General features: G+C 38.5%; 1 protein-coding gene across 4 annotated transcripts in view; it reads left to right on the top strand.

The window, feature by feature from the left end:
- Positions 1-20,451, top strand: part of NCOA2 (nuclear receptor coactivator 2) — a 125,540-nt gene that overhangs the window by 84,933 nt on the left and 20,156 nt on the right. For all 4 annotated transcript variants that reach the window (XM_080611027.1, XM_080611029.1, XM_080611026.1 and 1 more), the window contains exons 11-17: positions 8,194-8,404; positions 11,454-11,663; positions 13,728-13,943; positions 14,502-14,631; positions 17,066-17,231; positions 19,162-19,440; positions 20,278-20,355. In XM_080611027.1, coding sequence (XP_080467153.1) covers positions 8,194-8,404; positions 11,454-11,663; positions 13,728-13,943; positions 14,502-14,631; positions 17,066-17,231; positions 19,162-19,440; positions 20,278-20,355 — 1,290 coding nt within the window. The remainder of the gene's footprint in view (positions 1-8,193; positions 8,405-11,453; positions 11,664-13,727; positions 13,944-14,501; positions 14,632-17,065; positions 17,232-19,161; positions 19,441-20,277; positions 20,356-20,451) is intronic.

Genomic DNA, 20,451 nt, shown 5'->3' with positions numbered 1-20,451 from the left:
GCAAATAAATTCCCACAGGTTTTGTTGTAATTTTTTTCTTTTTACTTAAAAACATTTTATATTCAACCCCAAGTTCCTATGGATGATTTATTGTTAAGTGCAGAGATCATTTCTCCCTGTGCAAGGTTATCTACATTGAATTTTACATTCAAAATTTCTTTGTGTTCTGTGTGACTTCATGTTGCTCTGCTGCCCAGCTTACTAATAAGCTGTATGTTGTCAGGACCTATGCTAAAAAGTATTCTTTCACTGGCTTTCATGAAGAATTTACTTTCTAAAAGCAGGTTCACATCACCCAGAATGCTCCAGTTTTCAGATCTTTGCAGGAAAAAGAGACACAGCAAAAGCAATTTGCTGCTTCAATATTACTGTTTATTTTATTTATAAAATGGGTAATTACAATATCAATTTTAGTTTAAGGCATTTTCTTTTCTAAGGGAGTTTATAACTAGCTGGAGTTAATGATCCTTAGCTTTGTCCTACACTATCAACTCTCCCAGCTGGTCATTAATCCCTAGACAGTGCCTTGTGCATGAAGCCTTAGTTTGTAAATCATAATCAGATCTTACACTGCAAATGTTCATGACTCCCTCATTCACAGGCATATCCTTCACTTTTAAAATATTGTGTATTTTTAATGTGTGGACTGGGTTTAAGCTTGTTTATTTCTGTGAATCTGTTGAATGTCCATTACTGTGTATGTGTAAATATATAATTTTTTATATTTTGTATTTTGAGACTGAGGGGAGGGATGGATAACATTTTCTTAGCCCTAGTCACAGCACTGGATTTTTTTTTTCTTTGCCTTTTCAGCAGTCTCTAACCAGCAGATAGTTCTTTCAACAGTGGTTATAACCACAAAACATAGAGGCCAAACATGCCACTACACTGTGGATGAAGCATTGTTAAAATCTCAGTTATCCAGGCATCTCCTAAGGTTACTTCACTACTTTTGTTTCAACGGAATTTGACAGCTATTGCCATTATGTAGGAGCAATTGTGGTTTTCAGTCCTCCCCATGCTTTAGGGGGAAACTGAGCCAAATTACACTAATTTCTACAGGGATTTATCCTCAACTGTGAATGTTAGTTTAGTTCTGAATGCAGCTGCTATTTAATAGTGCCTGCAGAGGGAGGACTCATGGTTTGTTAGGCTAGGAAAACGCAGCTATCAAGAAATCCACAGCTAAACTGGCAAGAGTAAGCTGTTTCAAAAATATGTAATAGATTTCAATTCCTAGTTCAGATCCTACATGCGCAGAAGTCAATACTGGATTGAAGGCAGGGGTCCTTCAGTCTTCAGTTTTGGTAATCGCAAAAACAATTATGTCCATCTAAGTAGACCAAAATTATGGCCTTCAGATGGTTTATTCCCCAAGAATTACATTTCTAAAAGAATTGAAATTTCCTCTGTCATGATCTCTATGGAGTAGGCAGTCACTTAGCTTGTGGACCCATTTACAAAGAGCAGGTTTTGTCCCTTCTAGAAGTTAGTTCTCTAGTCCAAGGTAGTCCTAAGAACTCCTTTTATTGTTAATGGAAAAATAGAAAAATACTTCAGGGTTGTTGTTTTTTTCTTATCCTCATGTGTATCTAAAATAGGGAAAGTGAGATGTTCCCATTGACTAGCTGTAGCCTAGGTCCTAGTTTAAACTAGCTGCCTTACTTTTTCATGACTAAAGATAGGCAAGTTGCATCTCACCCTAAGTGTGAACATGTAACTATAAGACTAACTTTAAAGAAAGAGACTGGAGTGTCTCCAAGCATTGCCAACCTCAAGCATTAAAAAATCAGGCCCTCAGTATTATGAACTTTGTAAAGTGAATAGTCTATTCACCTTTTATTTTTAGGCTTCATGTTTCTGAGTTCAGGGAAGGGATTTGAGTGGGTTGGAGTATGGACTGTGGATGTATTGCCTTTTCTTACAATTTGAAGGCGGAGATTATCTCCCAGGAAAGAGGGAACCAGAGATGCAGGAAGGTCCAGGAGTTGAGGCTGTTCAGAAAACCACAAAGCAGTGCAGGAGTTATGATAAAGCGGTAAGGGCTGAAGTGCTGAAGTGCTTAGGCTTCCTCAGCACTGAGTTAAGGAGAAGACAGTCCCACAGCTGTGATGGAAGGCTGCTGGATAATGACTGAAGCGCTTTTGTTGCTCCTGTTGGTTGTAAATAGTTTTAAAACCTACTTAAAATGTAATGAAACCTGGAGCTGAGTAAACAGAAGTCCAGTGTGGAGTAACAGAGGAAGTGGTGGGGAATATAAAATAATGTAAGCGTTTATCTAGCTGAAGGCGAGGCCTTTACACAAATAACCACTTTACCTCAATTATAAAATCAGTGAAAATATTTAGCATCAAAAACTCTTCAGCTTTGGAAGATGGTCTCCCACAGGAAGTGCTCATTGCCTAAATTTAGATCAAAGCTGGAACTATTTAGTACGAGACTAGAACACAGATTCTTGTGCTAAATTCTTCCATCCTCCTGCATCCTTCCCCCCTCCTTCTTCCGTATGTAAAAATTAGCCATGTGCTTGTTACCTATTTTGCAGGTTTATTTAAAACTTCTTTTCCCTGAGGAATGTTGTACTTTTAAGTAATTAGTCACTAAAGTGTGCAGTTTCTCTGGAAACTGCAGCGGAGTGGCAGTGCGATGGCCTCTGCAAGGGGGATCAGGGTGCTGGGAGGTGGCAGAGCCATTACATTTTCTCCTTTTACTTTTGGTCTGACTTTCTGAGCAGGAAATGCTTTGAAGTGCGCCACTATACTAAAAATAGCCTTCTTCTAGGTAGTGTGTTTAAACATATACTTCTGCAGAGAGCAGCAACTGACAGGAAGCCTTTCTCAAATGGCAGAGATATTTCCAGTGCCACTGTACCTTTTTCCCTTCCTTGGTGGGACGATGGTTATCAAGCTTTATTGGGCTGATTGCTATTCCCGTTAAGGCAGCGGTGGGGGAGAGGGTGAAAGAGAGCTGCTCAGGAGGCTCAGCAGAGCTCTTCCTATAGCACCAGCAGTAGTAGGACTGTTGGTATCAAGCACCACAAGTGCTCATACTATTCTCCACTATTAAAAGGGAAGGCAGTGGGAACACAAGTCCTGATTTGCTACAGATCTGTTTTGTAGGGTGTTCCCTCAGCAGTAAGCCTTGCCTTCTCCCACTCTCCCTGCCAGCCCACCAGCTACTGCAGGGCTGCATGGTGGGAATTCATGCTGCACCTTCCTTCCCTGCGCACTGCTGCTTCTGCTGCCCCTCAAAAAAACCCCATTGTGCTTCTGGCTGCAGCCACCTCATGGTGATGCTGGTTGGGAGTTGCGCTTGTAGAGGTCAGCAGATGGCCAAATATGACAAGGACCAGCTAACAACTCAGGGGAAGGAGAGTGAAAGTGTAGGGGGATGTCAGAGAAATATCATGCACTGAACAATGTCGGGTATTATCTTGCTAAAGAAACATTTTGTTTATTCATTGTTTTGTACTGCAAAATTTTCTTCTGTAAAATTGGGTATGGAATATTATATTCATATTACAGATGAAGAAACCAAGAAGTAGAAAGATGAAGTAGATTATTTTCTATGAAAGCAATTGGCATAGTGTGGAATATAATCCTTCTAAATGTGCTCTCCTCTTTTTCAACCAGTAGACAATATAGACAGCTTGTTTGACAGGGTCTTTGCAATGCCACAATCTCCACCAGTGCTGCTCCAGAAGTCCTCTTAAGCATGTATCTTTTTGTCCTAAAACTCATAAATTGTTTGAGTATTCCTCACACACTTTATCAACTCTGGTGTCCTCTTGGTTTATGTGGAAACCATTATCTTCCCCGTACTAACATACTCTCTTTACACACACCACTCATCTTCCAAAAACCTATTTCCTGATGTTCAAACTCCATTAAATTCATGAAGGCCATTGGTTTCTTCTTGAAATTCTATCAAAACCTTAAAATGGGGATTCAATTTTCTGAATCTCTTTCAATTAGAATTCTGTTTCGAAAAGTTAATAGAAGATTAGCCTGATAATATTACAGGATTTCTAGCCAATTTCATGTTTGTTGCAGTTACCAGGGACAAAAAGACTTTACGGATGCCCCCTCTGATTTATGGTTTTTTTGCTTCTTATAATCCTTTAATTTATTGCCAGTTTGGAGCAGGGATTTGATTATTTTTTATGGTCAAATGCTTTGGCCATGCTAGAGAGGTAAATAATAAACTTGAGGTTTATATAAGGCAAGGTATAGTTTCAAGTTGTGCCCCCACCAAAAGTCATCATGTTGTAAGGAAGAAATCCCAGGTGCTGCTGTCACACATGGTTTTAAAGGAAATGTATACATGTATGAAGTTTGGAATACAGGGTCTTAGTGCAAGCCATGGGCATTGCTTGTGTTGGAAGAGATCTCCAGAGAGTTTAGGATCTTATCCAGTCCTTTACAATCCATGGAAACTAGACTTTAACATAGCAACTTTTGTAAACCAGACTTCATGTTGAGGAGTAACTGCTTTTCAGTAGAGCTGAAAAAACTCTGTAAGCAATTAACACTTTAATCTGCCTTTCTCTACATGACAAATAAGTATTTTGAAAGTAGGTACTTTTCAAATGCAAAATTGTTACTAAGCATAATTTGTCGTATGTTTTCTGGCACTTGGTGTCCAAGTTCTATGGAGATTGTTGTAATTGCATTGCTCAGAGGTAGTGAAAATATGTGCATGAGAACTTCCTTGTGATGACTGGCACTTTATCAGGCATATTTTATTTTTATAATCCATGGCAAATAATTGTTTTACAGGGAGGTTAAGGTGTGCCTTCTGTTTACAAAAAGTTCAATTTAGACCATTAACAAAATAAATACAGAATATAAAGAAAAGAAATATGCCATTAAAGTAACCAAGTAAATATTTTAATGCTAGTTTCTGCATATGGTGCCATTTTAGGGTGAGTCTGGAAAGACTTAAGCTAACATTATAGCTTAGTGTTAATTTTAAATCCATCTTGGAGCTTTTGCAGCAGTTGAGAACCCTCATCAAAAAATAAAGAAGAAATACTTGATATTGATTATGTTAAGCAAAAAAAGGGAAGGTAAGGTTAGGTACTGTGTTATAATATATCTGTTGTATTTGGCCTTTCTTTGCCACTTCCTGAGGGGAATTTAAAGCATCTTAGGGAGTGCAGTTTTCTGACACACTTGGATCAATATGTTCTTCTCCAGCTTTATTTTGGGTTTGTATTTTGGTTGGTTTTTTGTTTTGTTTTTTTTTTTTTCTTGTACCAGATCTCCTAGTGCTGAAAATGTGGCTCCTATAAAAATTGCTCATTACTGTCTCTCAGAGTATCTTCTTGAATCTGCTTATCACCTGTCCACACAATTATTTAGGCTTCTTATAATCGCATTTGATGGCTCTACCTTTTCTGTTGGTGTGCTGTGTCCATCCAGCTGCATGTAAGTGCCTGAAGGCTGCAAGTCAGCAGAGGGATTTGTCAAGAGCAGGTAACGTTGGACCAACCCATTTTCCTTTTGCAAGAGGGTAGCAGACTTTTTGGAGTAAGAGAAGCAGCATATGCCATGTGTCTTGTTTTGAGTAAGTCTCTTTGGCCCTCTTACTCTTTGGCCCTCTTATACATGGCATTCTTGTAAGCAGGTTAGAAATGTTGGTTAAGATGAAACTGTTGTGAGTGGTTAGGAAACTTTGGAAATCCTTATAGTTATTGAAAGATAGTTATTGAAGGATTCACTGTCAGAATGGAGGTGCTGCAGGACCTAGTGCAGACTGGATGTAGTTCTGGGCAACCTGATCTAGTTGAATATGTCCCTGTTCATTGCAGGGGGTTTGGACTAGATGATCTTTGAAGGTCCCTTCCAACCCAAACTATTCTCTGATCTACAGCTGCTCCGTATTCTAGTTAACCTAAATGACCTGATGGGAGAATAGAGCGTATGCTCTGTAAAGCTGCATGTGATACTTGAATGTCTGCAAATAGATAGGACTTTTTCAGAGCTGTGTCTAGGGATCATAGTGAGCGCAAGATGAGTGAGAGTCAGTAATGTCATGTAATTAAAAAAAAAATCACAGTGTACTGCGAGTACATCATCCGAGTGTACTATGTGTAAGTATTCCACTTTACTCAGCAGTTGTAAGGCTTTATCTTAAGTCCTGTTATGGACACAGCACTTCAGCAAAAGTGTGGGTCAACTGAAGACAGTCCACAGGAGCAACAAGAGTAATGAGAGGTTTAGAAAACAGGTTATATGCTGAACAGATTTCAAGAAGTTTAGATGGCTTATTAACTTCAGCTTAAAACCCAAAAAGGCATATGTTTTAAATACAGAAAAGGTTAGAAAAAGAAAAGGGGAACACAATTTGTTCTCCAAATTCAAAATGCAACTGGGAGGAAGGGCCTAAATTTCAGGGACATTTTTGAGAATGAGTTTTTGAGGGAGTTTTTGCATTGACATAAATAAAAAAAAAACCCACTTGAATAATGGGGATGGCAGAGTGCTGAAACCAATCCCCCAGGGAAGCTGTGGATTTTCTGTCACTGGATGTCTTTACAAGCAGCTATATGAACTTCTGTAGGCAATGGCATACACTGATTTTGCCTTGAGGCTTTAAATTTCTTCCAGCCCTCTGATTCTGTGATTTTCTACCATTTTGCCAATAACACCAGCCTCCAGATCGCCCACATGCTGCCTTTTAACAGAGTAAACTCCTTCCTCTTTTGCACTGTGCATTCTGATCTGTAAGACTAGGTGATGTGGAAGGAGTAAAGAGTAATACTGTGTTTGTCTGCAGTCAGTCATCCAAAAAAGGTATGTAGAGATGTAACCTTGAGGCATCTTGGCTACCTTAGAATAAAATAGCTGGGCGTCCCCAGGAGCAGGTTAGCTGTGGCAGCAAGAGTTTAGTACAGACTAATGTGCAGTGCTTCCTAGCAAGGCTGAGAGAGCCTCAGTAGGTAGGTTAAAGCCATCTCAGGTGTCTCTATGTTATCCTGTGCTCTGCGGTGTAAGCTTGCTCTCAATAAGTAACAAGGACAGAAAAACACAGGAAGAATTGTATTTCAGTTGTGTGCATGTTTGTGGTGTCCTCAGTTCCCCATCCTTTATGGCTGGCTGCTCATTCTCTGCCTCTCTTCCATGATTGCACATTTCTTAATGCAGGCATTGATTTTGAGTAGCTTTTATATTATAAATACTGTCATGAAATGTTTCCTGTGTAACCTGGTGGTAACTAAGACTGGACTCCCTGTTGGAAATTATTACCCAAAAGAGTTTTATCCCATTAAAGATTTAGGATTGGAGAATATACTTGTGGAATTTCCAGGTTTCAGTCAGGAAAAGATTCTGAGGGCTTATAGAAAAACAATCTGACAAAAAAAGGAGGTGAAAATCAACATTTTTAAGGAAAACACGCAGGTCAGTGTTTAGTGTAGGATGAACTTAATTGTTTCCTTATCTTTACTTCATGACAGTCTTTACTGAATTGAATATAACTAGATTTCTCTTTTTTTTTTTTTTTTATTTTCTTTTCTTATCATAGAGAAGTTATTTTCAATGATTTGGGAAGTCGCAAGCAAAATAAATTCCTAAATCTAGTTACTAGTTGACAGGTTGTAATTTATAGAATTTAATTTAAATGTCTATTTCTTGCCAGTTAACTTATATAGAGTTATTCAGTGTTAAAGCTTTGAATGTAACAAAGAAAATGTGTATGGGGAATTGTTTTAGCCATGAAGCAACTTTTCCATCATATGCTTTCAATCAAGTCATAAAGAGACTAGAAATACAACAGTGCTGAAAGGAATATTGGTTATACCTACATAAACCCCCATTTCATCACTGTTGGATCTCTGTCCGTACCAGATTAGCCCTGCTGTCTGCGCTGATCACAGAGTGCATAGGATCATCTCCCCTTTGCCCAAAGGATACAGATCACATGGATTTATATAACCTGATGCTAGGGTGTCAGGAAAGGGGTGCCAGTGCCACACTGCACTTCCCTAACGCAAGGCAGATGAGCCCTGGGGAGCCTACACAGTCCCTTTCCAACAACTTTGTGAGCTGCCTCACCATCAGGCTTCTTGCAGGAAACCTCCGAAGCCAGTGCAGGTGTAATGGTTGCGAGCTGCCTGGCTCAGCACGAGCAGGACGCCAACAGCAGGCGAGCAGCAATGTGTACTATGGGTCTGTGTTTTTTTAATTGCAGCCAGGCAGTGAACTGGATAACTTGGAGGAAATTCTGGATGACCTGCAGAACAGCCAGTTACCGCAGCTTTTCCCAGATAGCCGCCCAGGCGCTCCAGCAGGCTCGGTCGACAAGCAAGCCATCATCAATGACCTCATGCAGCTCACCAGTGACAGCAGCCCTGGTGCGGCTGTGGCCACCCAGAAACCAGCAATGAGGATTTCACAGAGCAGTGAGTCCACCTTCCTCGCATGTGTCATCAAGCTTGTGAACCCCCAAAGCAGCGATCGGGGTGCCCATGGGTTGCCTGGGGAGGAACCGGGCAGCTCCTTTTCCTGGTCTGGTCTTGCGTGATGACATAGCGCCATCTGCGGTCATCCCATTTCATAACACAAGGGGAGGTTATGTCTAATTCACACAGCAGCATCCTGGAAGCCCTCTGAGGAGTTTAAAGGGGTACCCTCAAACTAAATGAAATGTCCCCTGCTGTGGTTATAGGTGGTGCTGCTGTTATGAGGACATTGGCATGGAGAACATGTGCATTCAGATGCAGATCTTATTTCCAGCAGCTCTTTCAGTAAAAGGGAGAAGAGAGACTTTTCTAAGTGTGAAGGAGAGTCATCTTCTAAACCCACAAGATTAATAGAAAGGCATATGATTAAGAGGAATGCCCGAGTTTAATTTGAAAATGTGGCTTTTGAGTCACTTCAAACTGATAGTGTTTGTTAACTTTATGAATTAACTTACAAATCAGCGTTGAAATGTTGGTCTACCACCATAGAATAATGGAAAACAAGCAAAACAGTAGTCTTACCAGCTATGAATGTTGAAGCATAAAAAGCCACTGCTTCATTTTTTTCTCCTGTTGGCTAGAATGGCAGCAGCTATTTACTTTCTCAAATGTACGCTGGTGTTTTTCTAATAAAACATAGGGCTTAGATAATATATTTAGCAATTCTGTTGATATTAAAATAACACTATGTCACTTTCAAATGAACTCAAATTATTACTTAGCAATGTTTAAATAAATATTGGTATTACTGTTAATAGCAAATATTAATGTTTAAATTCATATTTAAACCACTACAGATCCTTAAATTATCATTTGTTATCAGTGTTGCTCAGAAAGAGATGCTGTGATTTAATGTACTCATTTTTGTGAGTATGGGGGTTCTAGCAGCAGCAGCACATAAGTCAGAAGAAAATCTCTGTACACCTGAAATCTTTGGCATATTCTTTCTAAAGCAGTATCTGCTGGTTTCTTCCACTGTATGTAGCCTTTTGGCTTTCCAGAGTTAAGCCAGTTTTAAATCTGCTTTCACAGCTACTGGCAGTACAGTAACAGTATGATCGTAAATGAGACTTGTCTCAGTGTGGTTAGCAGCAGTTCTGTTAGCAGCATCCTGTTTCCCAGGTAAATTAAAACACTAAAACTTTTTTTCCCAAAGCTTAGTCTTGTATCTATGCTTTATTCCCCTTGGGAACTTCTGCCTTGTTTTCAGTAGAAGAGCATACAGAAAACAGGTGCACAGAAATAGTGAGTGGCTTTTCACATGCTCACAGAAAAGCAATGTAAAATGAATGTCACGTAAGACATAATTCCAAAAGAGGTTTATGGAGTTTAATTTTTTTTTTTTCTGAAGAAATAACCAACTTTCATTTTATAGGTTTTACATGAAAATGCTTAAAATATTTTTATCTGTTAATATATAGAACTATTTTTACATGTCCCATCCTGACCAAGAGCAGACCAACACATCTCATCAATTGTGGTGTTTGTTTTTGTGCTGCATTTCCAGCTTTCCTTTTTGTAGGATCAGTGGGTGCTGGCAAAAAATACCCATATGATAATTTACTCCTCTATGTGATTTTTTTTAAACTTCTGGGGCAAACTGTTCTGAAACCGTCACTGAAGCTCAGTTTTGGTTCAATCCTTAGACTTTATTATGCCTCTCAGCTTGGGAAAGTAATTTTTTGTCTCCTAAGGTTTTTTTGCTTGTTTCAACAGATATCCAAGACAAAATCTTAATTTCATGGTTAGGTGTATGTGATGTGATATATTTCGTATACATGCATATAAGCAAATTCGCCAGGCAGAGAACTTAAATTAAAAATAAATAAATAAATACAGTGAGTTCTTGTAGTCCGGTTTTATAAAATAAGAAGAAAAGCAGAGACGTTTGTAATAAGATGTTTCTGTACTTTTTACAAAGCTTAGTAAACCTCGTCTGGGTTATCAATTTTGAAAGTATCGGAACTTTGATCTAAAATAAGACAGAATTTCTTTTAACTTCTTTGTAATGTGGTGAATATGAAAAGGATGCTGTTATATCAGACACTCTCCTAGCCTAAGCTATCAGGAAGTATTGCAAATAATAATTTCACAAAAATACTTAATTTACTTCTGTGTATCTTGTTGGTATGATTTGGAAATGGAATCATAGGTACAAGGTCAGGGTTTGATTCATGTTTGAGAACTAGTTGTGCACATAGGGGATGCTTTCGTACATTGGAACATTGCCCAAAGACCACAGAGTGAGGTGCTTGCCACTCATGGTCTGAAGCTCACTGTTCTGACAGACTGTGCAGTTTTCTTTGTAGAAGCTGATTTTAAGAGCACGAAACACTTCAAGAGAAGAAAATAGTTATATAAAGGTGACAGTAGCCATCATGTACGGTTCTGTTTACCGGAATATTATGGTGGCACGGCTCTAATTCCGTACCACTTACTTGTTATTGCTGAATCATTGCAGTATTTATTTTTATTGTAAAAAAAAAAAAAAAAAAAAAAAAAAAAAAAAGAGGGAGATGTAGAAATAGGGTTACAGGATCCGATAGAGACTCAGTCTGTCCTTAAATTTGATAACTTCTTCAGGGGCACAGCTTATGCTGGAAAACTTCAAAATAGAGATAATTCCTAACAATCTGCTGCAGGATGACATCTGCATGCAATTACAGTCCTACTAGGTATAAGATTAGCTGGCACTAGTATGCATATCACATAATGGTATATTTTGCTGTACTGGCTCTTCTGTCAGTTAAATTGCATCGTTTAAAGTTTTAAAAATCTATGTTATATCTGTTTTAGTGTCAGAATGTTCCATTTTGAAATTTACATAAAAATGTCAAGGGATGTTTCTCAGACAGATATAATAGAGTGGGTAAATCATCCAGCATTAAATAGCTCAACCTAAGAGCTTCAAGTATGTTTGGGTTCTTTTTTTCTTTAACAAGTTTCCATTCTTGTAACTTTGCTTTTTTTCTTTGCTCCTCCTGTCTAGCTTTTAATAACCCACGAGCAGGGCAACTGGGCAGGTTATTACCAAACCAGAACTTACCACTTGACATCACACTGCAGAACCCAACAGGTGCAGGAACTTTCCCACCCATAAGAACGAGCAGCCCCTATTCAGTGATACCTCAGCCAGGACTGATGGGCAGGAATGAAGGGATGGTAGGGAATCAAGGAACTTTAGGCAACAGCAGCACAGGTAAGATGACTTTACTTTTTTTTTTTTTCAAATATACTTGAGTAACAGAATATAGCATGCTTAACTTAATGTTATGTATTGGGGTTATATAATGTTATAAATTGGGGTTATTACAAGTGCAAGCTATTTTAAGTACTTTCCAAAAAGTCTGGGTAAAAATCATAGGCTGTTATGTATTGGCATATTATTTTGAATTTCTGTTTCTGTATATTTTTGGTCCTGCTCCTTATGCACTGCTTTCCACCTACCTGAAATCTTATAGATGAAAACAGTGTATCAGCAATTATAGTTGGTTCCCATCAGTGTTCCAGATTCATCTGAGGCTTACGTAACTAAAAATCCAATCTTTCTGCCTCAGAAAAGCAAATAAAAGAACCGCTTGTCTCTAGGGGTAGTTCTTTGAAAACAAAATTATGTGCAATATAGTTGCCCTTATGACGTGTATCTCCACAGGCCTTGGTTTTGTCCTGGGGTTATCCTTTACTTATTAGCCTTAGTTCTCATTTTAAATTAAAGAAATGCTAATATTTTCATCATTTTTTGAAACGTAAACTTTTTGGGAACCATCAGATGTTGCAGTGGTATTACCATTTGTCGTGGAGTATGCCTGATCTGTGGTGCCTTGATTTCTTCATGTTACCCTAATATTGTACAAAGGTATCACAGCGGATTTCGCAAGAAAAGTCTGGCTGATTAACTTACTTCAACTAGTGCATAGTCTGAGTCTGTCTTAAGTGTGCAACAACTGCAAAGAATAAATGGGTGGTTTAAGTCCTTTCAGATGGCTGTTCACTGTGAACATTTTATGTTTAGCTTGCATCAGTCTTAAAAAAGACGTGCTGCCAGACACTGAAATATCCTATTTAAGCAGTTTAGAGGTCAACTTGTAGTCTTTCAAGTGTCCTATTACTTTCATGTTTTGTACACATATTAGAGGATGTTATTCATCTTATGTATACAAGTTAGAGTATTATCTGTGTTCCTGCCATTTGCTGTAGCACACCACATATTTCATCTGATAGAGTATGTACACAAATAGAACAAACATGAGGATGTAACACTGAAGCAAATTTTGTACAGCAGCTGAAACAATGACCCTCTTCAGAGAGTTTTTTCTCCTTGATTATTTATCACCAGATAATTGAACTGATGAGTAATAATTATTGTGTGGCTTTTAGTATTCATTTAAGGATGTTGCAAAATGCAACTGAGATCAGTAGTCCAATCTGAAATCAGTGTTTTATCTGCTGTCTTGACTGTATAAAATTGAAATGTTTGAATACTATGAATGTAAGTCTTTTTGACTTGCATTCACAGTTTTGGGGGTTTTTGTGTTAGGGATTGGTTGGGTTTTTTTGGCTACTGTCAGAGTATAGTGCTCTATATATTCCAAGTGTAAATAAACTGTATCAGCTGTTTACAGTAGATGTAGGAGGACTTCCCCTAAAATAACGGTAATGAACTTCAGCATCTATCGGAAAGTTCCTGTGAGTAATTTCCCTGCACTGTATATTGGTTTGAGATTGTCTGGGTGAGCCTTTAAGCTAAGAAGTCTAGGTCCTGAATGAAAGGACTCACCAAAAGATGTTTGCAGAATGCAAATTTAAATTCAATCCTCCTAATTTGTTAGTGTGTGTAGTGATAACATGTTGTTACTCAATTCTTCATTCTCACTTAGTGCTTGGAAACTAAAGCATTGACAGACACATCAGCAAACGTGATTCATTTCCTGAGGAAGGAAGTTAGGCCTATCCACACACGCTCAGCACCTGTTGCAGACTGCATGTGGGAACACTTACTCTGAACGGCGTTTCGGAAACGATAAAAGGATCTTCCTCTTGTAAAATGTATAATAATCTCCAGTCGCTTGACTAAACAGCATAAGGCATCATTCTATAGTGTTGCACATCTGGATGGGCAGTGGTAGTACAATGTGCTTTGAGTGAAACTGCTACATTTTTGGTGCTAAAAATGCAGCTCATCAGGCAGTAATAATGCTACAGTACTATGCTATGATGTTCTGAACTATGTGCCGGCACCCAAGTTTGTTTGGCTTTTGTGCAGGAATGATCAGTGGCAGTGCCCCTCGGCCTGCCATGACATCTGGAGATTGGGGAAGCCAGGCTTCTGCTGTGAGGGTGACCTGTGCACCCACAGCTAGTGCCATGAACAGGCCAGTGCAAGCAGGCATGATCCGCAACCCCACGGCCAGCATCCCCTTGAGACCCAGCAACCAGCCTGGCCCAAGGCAGATGCTTCCATCTCAGGTCATGAATATGGGTAAGTCAGGGCACATGTGGAGTTGGGTTTTTTGGCATGCGCTGGATTGTCAGAAGCAGAAAATAGAAAAAGGAAAAAACAAACTAAAATCGTTCAATTATAGATTTGATGAGAGCTGTATTCCACAGTGAAAGCTTCCTGTGGAAGTGGGAGGAAGGTATGTGACACTGACTTTTAATACATGTATTGATAAGAACAATTTTTGCTACTCTATAGCTCCACAGTGGTGTGGCCAAAGAAAGAGGATAACATAAAGCAAGTACATTATGATACTGACGTTATATGCTGTCTTTTCTTCATGCTTATCTTACTAATTTTTGCATCTATGGTGTTGTATCTGCTATTTTTTGGTTTTCAACCACTTTCAGAGCTTTCATGCTATTTTCTCAAATTTTAAGAGCAGTTTTTCACAAAAGCTCGTAATACTTTAATAGTGATGTTACTGATGTCTTGGTGGTTTTGTATGCTTTTACTGTAACATAGATAATTTAATGGAAAGCATTAACATGAAAGTAGATTCTTGTCACAAAAGTTATATGGTTTTTTTTCCTTGATTAGGGCCATCCGAATTAGAGATGAATATAGGAGGACCTCAGTATAGCCAACAACAGGCACCTCCAAATCAGACTGCACCATGGCCAGACAGCATCTTGCCTATAGATCAGGCAACTTTTGGTAATCAGAACAGGTGAGTCTTAGTCTTCCATCAAAGCATGGAAAGATTTCCCAGGCCTATAATTTATACACCTCTGGGAAACAAAGTTCTACATACCATTTTAATGCCTGCAGTATTTTATGCTCAGGAAATTTATACATGTTCCAGTAATACTTATAAATGCTGTCTTTGCCATATAATGTAATGGAAGAGTTGGAAGTTCTGTACCACAGTGAAGTTTGGATATTTTTTCAGTAGTAAATGGGGCGAGCATTGAAAAGAAAATTAAAAGGAAGCAGCTGGAAAAAATTGTTTGAAGAAAGGTTAATCTTCTGACTAAATTTGCTTATTTTTCATTATGAAAGAATGTCCAAAACTAGTATCTGTAAGTTTGTCTGTCATTTTCTCTGCTACTTTTCATGCTTTTCAAGCTGTTTCCTAATGCTAATTCTCCCCTAGTTAGGGTGTCCATATGACAAAAGCACTGTTTGCATAACTTAATTATCCACTTAAAAAGTGGCACCATAAAATAAAATTCAGGGCCACATTTGAGTAGCAAATAATAGGCAGAGAATTCTTCCAAATGCATATCTCTGCATTTCTGACTTTGCATTTCTCAGTATTTCCTTGTAGCTGAAGATGGTGAAAAGAATTCCCATTGTGTTGCATCTGAAAGTAACCGTATTTTGATCATTTACACCCAGAGATGACAAATTGCTCAGTGCTGCCATTTCCAGTTTTACTAATCTCTGGGATTTGTATTTTTATAATCTGATTATCATTATGAGTATTAAGTTTGATAAAATTAAATTGTGAGTAAAAATAATTCTTTTAGAGAAATATTAAACATTATCATTGTGGTATATAAAAGAAATAGAGGAAAAAAACCCAAAGTAATTGTCATTATGTAACATACAGAAATTTGGCAAATGTTTTAAACTTTTTCTTATTACATGTACTCATGTCCATCTACGATTCGAGGGAGGTTTTTTGGCTAACCTCATCAATGATTTTTCCAGATCATAGATCCCATCTTCTAAGACATCTTTAAAGTTTGAAAACAATTTTACTCAAAGGATTTTTTTGTTGTTCTTCCCGTTTACTGATTTACTTTTCTATGATCCTGTGATTTACTGATTTATAATTCCATCTGTGAGATTTATAGAATCTTATAGATACATGAGATTGATTAATACTTTGTGACGTTTTAAAGGTGCATCATATATATCCTTATTTTTATTTTTTTACAGTCCAGGATCTAATTAAAAAGAATATGTTTTTGTTTTCTTCCCTGCCATCCTTTGCTTTTTTAAGTGTATAGCCTGACGATGCAGCTTTTTCCTTCTGCTTAGCTTTGACATAGAGATTAGACTTCCATGGCAACCATATATCTCATTATGGAAACTAAACACACAAACATGTTTCTTTGTTTTTCCAAACAGACATGTAAAAAGGATTCACACATAGTGCTGTTTCCTTCCTCCATGTGTAACAGCTTTTGTTGTCTCTCAGTAATTAGCTGCGATGAGATTCTTCCATGATGTGCATATAGTAGCTGCTCTTGCTTGCAAAATGCTTTGTTCTTTATATTTTCTCTTGTAGTCTTGTGCATGAAGTAGGGCTTGTGTGAACTGCAGATAAGGTGTTGTTTCAGATTTAGTTTGTTTCTCGGTAAGTTTTGTCCTTTAGGTTCGGGATAAACCTCTGTTCTGCCTTTGTAACTGAGAGTGTGCTTTGCATACAAATTCAGGGGTGAGGTAAGTAGGATTTATAGAGCCAGCACACTTTGCTTGACAGTATCCAAATTCTTGCTGACACCCTTCTGAGGCACATAACCAAGTGCATAAACTGGTACCCAAGTGTGCAGTTCCATAAGATGGGTTGAGCTGATGCAGTGTTTTGCTGCAAACAAAAAGGGGAATGTCCTTTTCTCCCTGCTCCCTCATGTTTCTGGCCAGCTTTTCCAAATGTTTGGTTTGTGCAAGCTCAGTCCCTGGGACCTTTCTCTGTGACCTCTTTGCCCTGCTTAGTCTGATAGAAAACCGGTTAAGAAAAGTGTCAGTGGAAATAAATTCTTCTACTTGTGATGTTTAACCTAACATCTGAAATTTAAAGTTGCAATTAGTTAAAAATTCTTTAATCTTCCGTGTTCAGTGACGATAAAACTACTGACTTTGTTCCTCTGCTGATCCTGTAATATGAAAAAGCCACTTGAGAGTACCTTTGGTGTGCTTGCTTACTTGTTGGATACACCATGCTTGTAGGGTCTTGACAGGCATTAATCATGGAATTTAGTTATTTCTTTGGGTAGCATAACTTTCATCCAGAATAATTTGCTAAACAAAATTGGCGGAGATTAAAACAATTTCTGTCTCCACTTGTTAGTTCAATTTGAATACTAATCCTCTGATACTATTTCATGGGTTTTCAGCAGCTGTTTACCAATGCTGTGCTCATGTTTTCACAGGCAACCATTTGGCAGCTCACCAGATGATCTCTTGTGTAATCATCCTTCATCAGAGTCACCAAGTGACGAGGGTGCTCTCCTGGATCAGCTTTACATGGCATTAAGGAATTTTGATGGTTTAGAAGAAATCGACAGGGCTCTAGGAATACCAGAACTAGTCAGCCAGGTATATTGGACATTGCATTGCATGTGTTACGTTGTTGTGTGTAAACGATACGGTGTCAAGGTGGAGGTAAAATGTGTGTTGAAGAAGGGGAATAAAAAACTCTACTTGCAAGCTAGTATGGAGTTACGTATTTTGGTGGGACTCTGTCTAATGGCTTAGTATAACCTGAAAAGCTTCCTTCAGCCTCAGGTTTAGTCTTTCCTCTGCCACCCTCACCTAGCTTTCCTCCTGACTTGTGCTGAGCCACTAGGCTTTATGTGGCTAACCTGACCAAAACCAAAAAACCTAACAGGTTTCTGCTTGTATATATGGTGGTCAGAGGAACAGCCGTGTGGGAGAAATGCAAGACTGCAGTCAGCAACAAGGTACAGGAAAGGTGAAAAACAAGGAATATGAAGACCTAGGAGCAGAGGAGTAAGATCAAGACCTTTGTGCAATGGGGGCAACAAGCTTTTGGATGAGCAAACCTGTAACATGCCATTTCACCCATAGTTTTTTCTCTTAGTTGATTAATATGTGTTAAGGGATGAATTTCACCTGAAGAAGCTTAAGCACTTAAAACTGACTTTCTTTTAATAATGAACATGCTTCCTAAACTTCCCAGCATGAAATTGTTCTATTCTTTCTCATCCTTTCTTTTCTCCTCACAGCTATTTTTGTTGGCTTCCAGTTGGTTCTTGTCCATTTCAGTCCTCAATGGCGCAAAAAAAATGTAGTAAAAAAGATTTTAGGGAAAAGTTGGGTTTTGATGTTTCTGGCATCAAAAATCTGTTTCCAAAACCAGCTGTGCATGTCTCCATAATGATTTAATATTCTCAGAGCCTAGAATGCCCATTTCATTTCCCAGCCCTCATCAGCACCCTGAGCATAACTTCTGAACTAGTTCTGCATTTTAGATATGAAATAGGACCACTGAAGTCCTGTCTTGAACATGAGAGAGCTATCTCCAATCCTATTTGGTACAACACAGAACTCAGTGAGGTGTTAAGATGGAGATACAATTTATTGGTGAGCTTCAATTGCAGTGTGAAACTTTCATGCAACATTACATAGCTTTTGAAACATCATCACCAAAAAAATATGAATAATGCTTTATTTCAAACTGAGAGGTAAATATATTTCTATTTAATTAGAATCTCAGTGGAAACAGTTAAAAGAGTTTTGCAAATAAGAGAGCTGTCACATTTTAGACCATTTTTTTTTAAATAGCCATAAAACATTATGTAGGAGCTTACAGTCTTTCTTTCATAAGAGCGTGAAATTTAGAGTAACTTGATTTCCAAGGTCAGCATGGAATAAGCTATAAAATTATTCTGGCTAGAGCAAATATTAGGGGAGTATCTAGAACGGAGTTTAGAACTGTGTTAGCCTTTTTATGCTAATGGATAATCAGTTTGTGCTAAAGTGCCCTGAAAGAATTAGGCATTCTGTTCACACCAGCCTCTGTAATATTTTCGGGCATCTTTATTTGAAGCCATTATTTTGTTTAAATGTACTGATAAAAATTTAGTTGTTCATTTGTAATGTCTTTGAATTTATCTCAGAATCAGTGACAGAAATATGCTGCCATCATTTCATTTACAGATTTTGATATAGCGTTTCTCATTTCAGGTTTTCATTTGTTAACAGAATGATACAAAGGCTGTGTTAAGAACATGACAAAGATTATGGGTCTTTGTTAAAAAAAAAAATAAAGGGGTAATAAAATGAGAGAAGGAATTTGTCCCCATGAATACGCTTTGGCACTCAAAAATACAATGCTGTTTATTTGTAAGTTTTATATTTAGGTAAAGATAATTTGTATAATTTTCTGCTTCAAAACATTCACATCCTAGAAGGTTGGTTTTGCAGGGTGGCTGTATTAGTCGTGTAAAATCTTGTGAAAAGCCATATCCCATCAACTATTTCTATTGTTCACGTATTTCTGCAGAGCCAAGCTGTTGACCCTGAGACCTTCCCCAGCCAGGAGTCGAGCATGCTGATGGAGCAGAAGGCTCCAGTGTTCTCCCAGCAGTACGCGGCGCAGGCGCAGATGGCGCAGGGCAGCTACGCGCCCATGCAGGACCCGAGCTTCCACGCCATGGGGCAGCGCCCGGGGTATGCAGCCCTGCGCATGCAGCCACGGCCTGGCCTGCGGCCCGCCAGCATCGTGCAGAACCAGCCAAACCAGCTGCGGCTCCAGCTGCAGCACAGGCTCCAGGCACAGCAGGTACAGCCCCTTCCATGCCTGGTTCCACGCCGGCACAGGCGTCTCTCCTGAGTGGCACCTACTGTCAGCTTAAGATCAGGTCTTAAGTGTGTACCCTGCTTAGTTACAGCCTAATTCCACTTCTAAACACTAGCCATCATGAGTTTTGCTGAGGTGGTAGCTTGCACATTCTCTTTTTTGATCTTCTTTTGCATCTTTCTGTTTTTTTTTCTATAATACTGTGCAAAAATGTGCCTAGTAGTTAAGCCTAGCCTCACTAATTCTTTGAGCAAGGCTACAGTGATGCTTTTTGTTATACAACTCTTTCTGTTTGCTTATTGCTGCCCATTCCCTACATCCTTTCTTTTTCACTTGGCCTTGATCTACTTTTGAGGATCATTTTTAGTTGTTGTTTCTAGTTTCATTTTTATATAAATAGGTTTATAGTGCTATAAATAAGATATCAATGCTTTTCTAGTGGAGGAAGAAAGATCATTTCTACCTTCAAACATCAGGATAGGGTCTAATTCAGAGTAAACCTCAACAGTCCAGTCCAAACTCAAAAGGAACAGGAACTGTAAAGGTAACATGTTTGGTAAACAGCTTAGTGCCCATGTTGTTACTTGTATAGTGTATTATCTCCTTAAGAAACAGGATTCTATGAATAATAGTAGGACTTGAGCAAGAAAACTACGCCCAGCTTAAATATATATAATATGTAATACTTAAATAAAACTAAGTACTCAAGCCACCTGATGGGAAAGTAAATGCACATACCTCTGTATATAAAATTTCCCTTTTCTTGTTTTCCTTCTAAAAACTTTTGGGGTTTGGTGTTGGGTTGTTTTCTTCCTTTAGAATCGGCAGCCACTGATAAATCAGATCAGCAGTGTCTCCAATATGAATCTGTCTTTGAGACCCGGAGTGCCAACACAGGTAAAAGAAATAGCACTTAAAAAAAATTACTTTGTTTTCTTCTTTCTCACCCCCACCCCCACCCCCACCCCCAGTTAAATACAGTAATAATGGTAT

Source organism: Psittacula echo (assembly GCF_963264785.1).
Source record: "Psittacula echo genome assembly, chromosome: 2".
Lineage (NCBI taxonomy): Eukaryota > Metazoa > Chordata > Aves > Psittaciformes > Psittacidae > Psittacula > Psittacula echo.
This window is presented reverse-complemented; position numbering and strand designations above follow the sequence as displayed.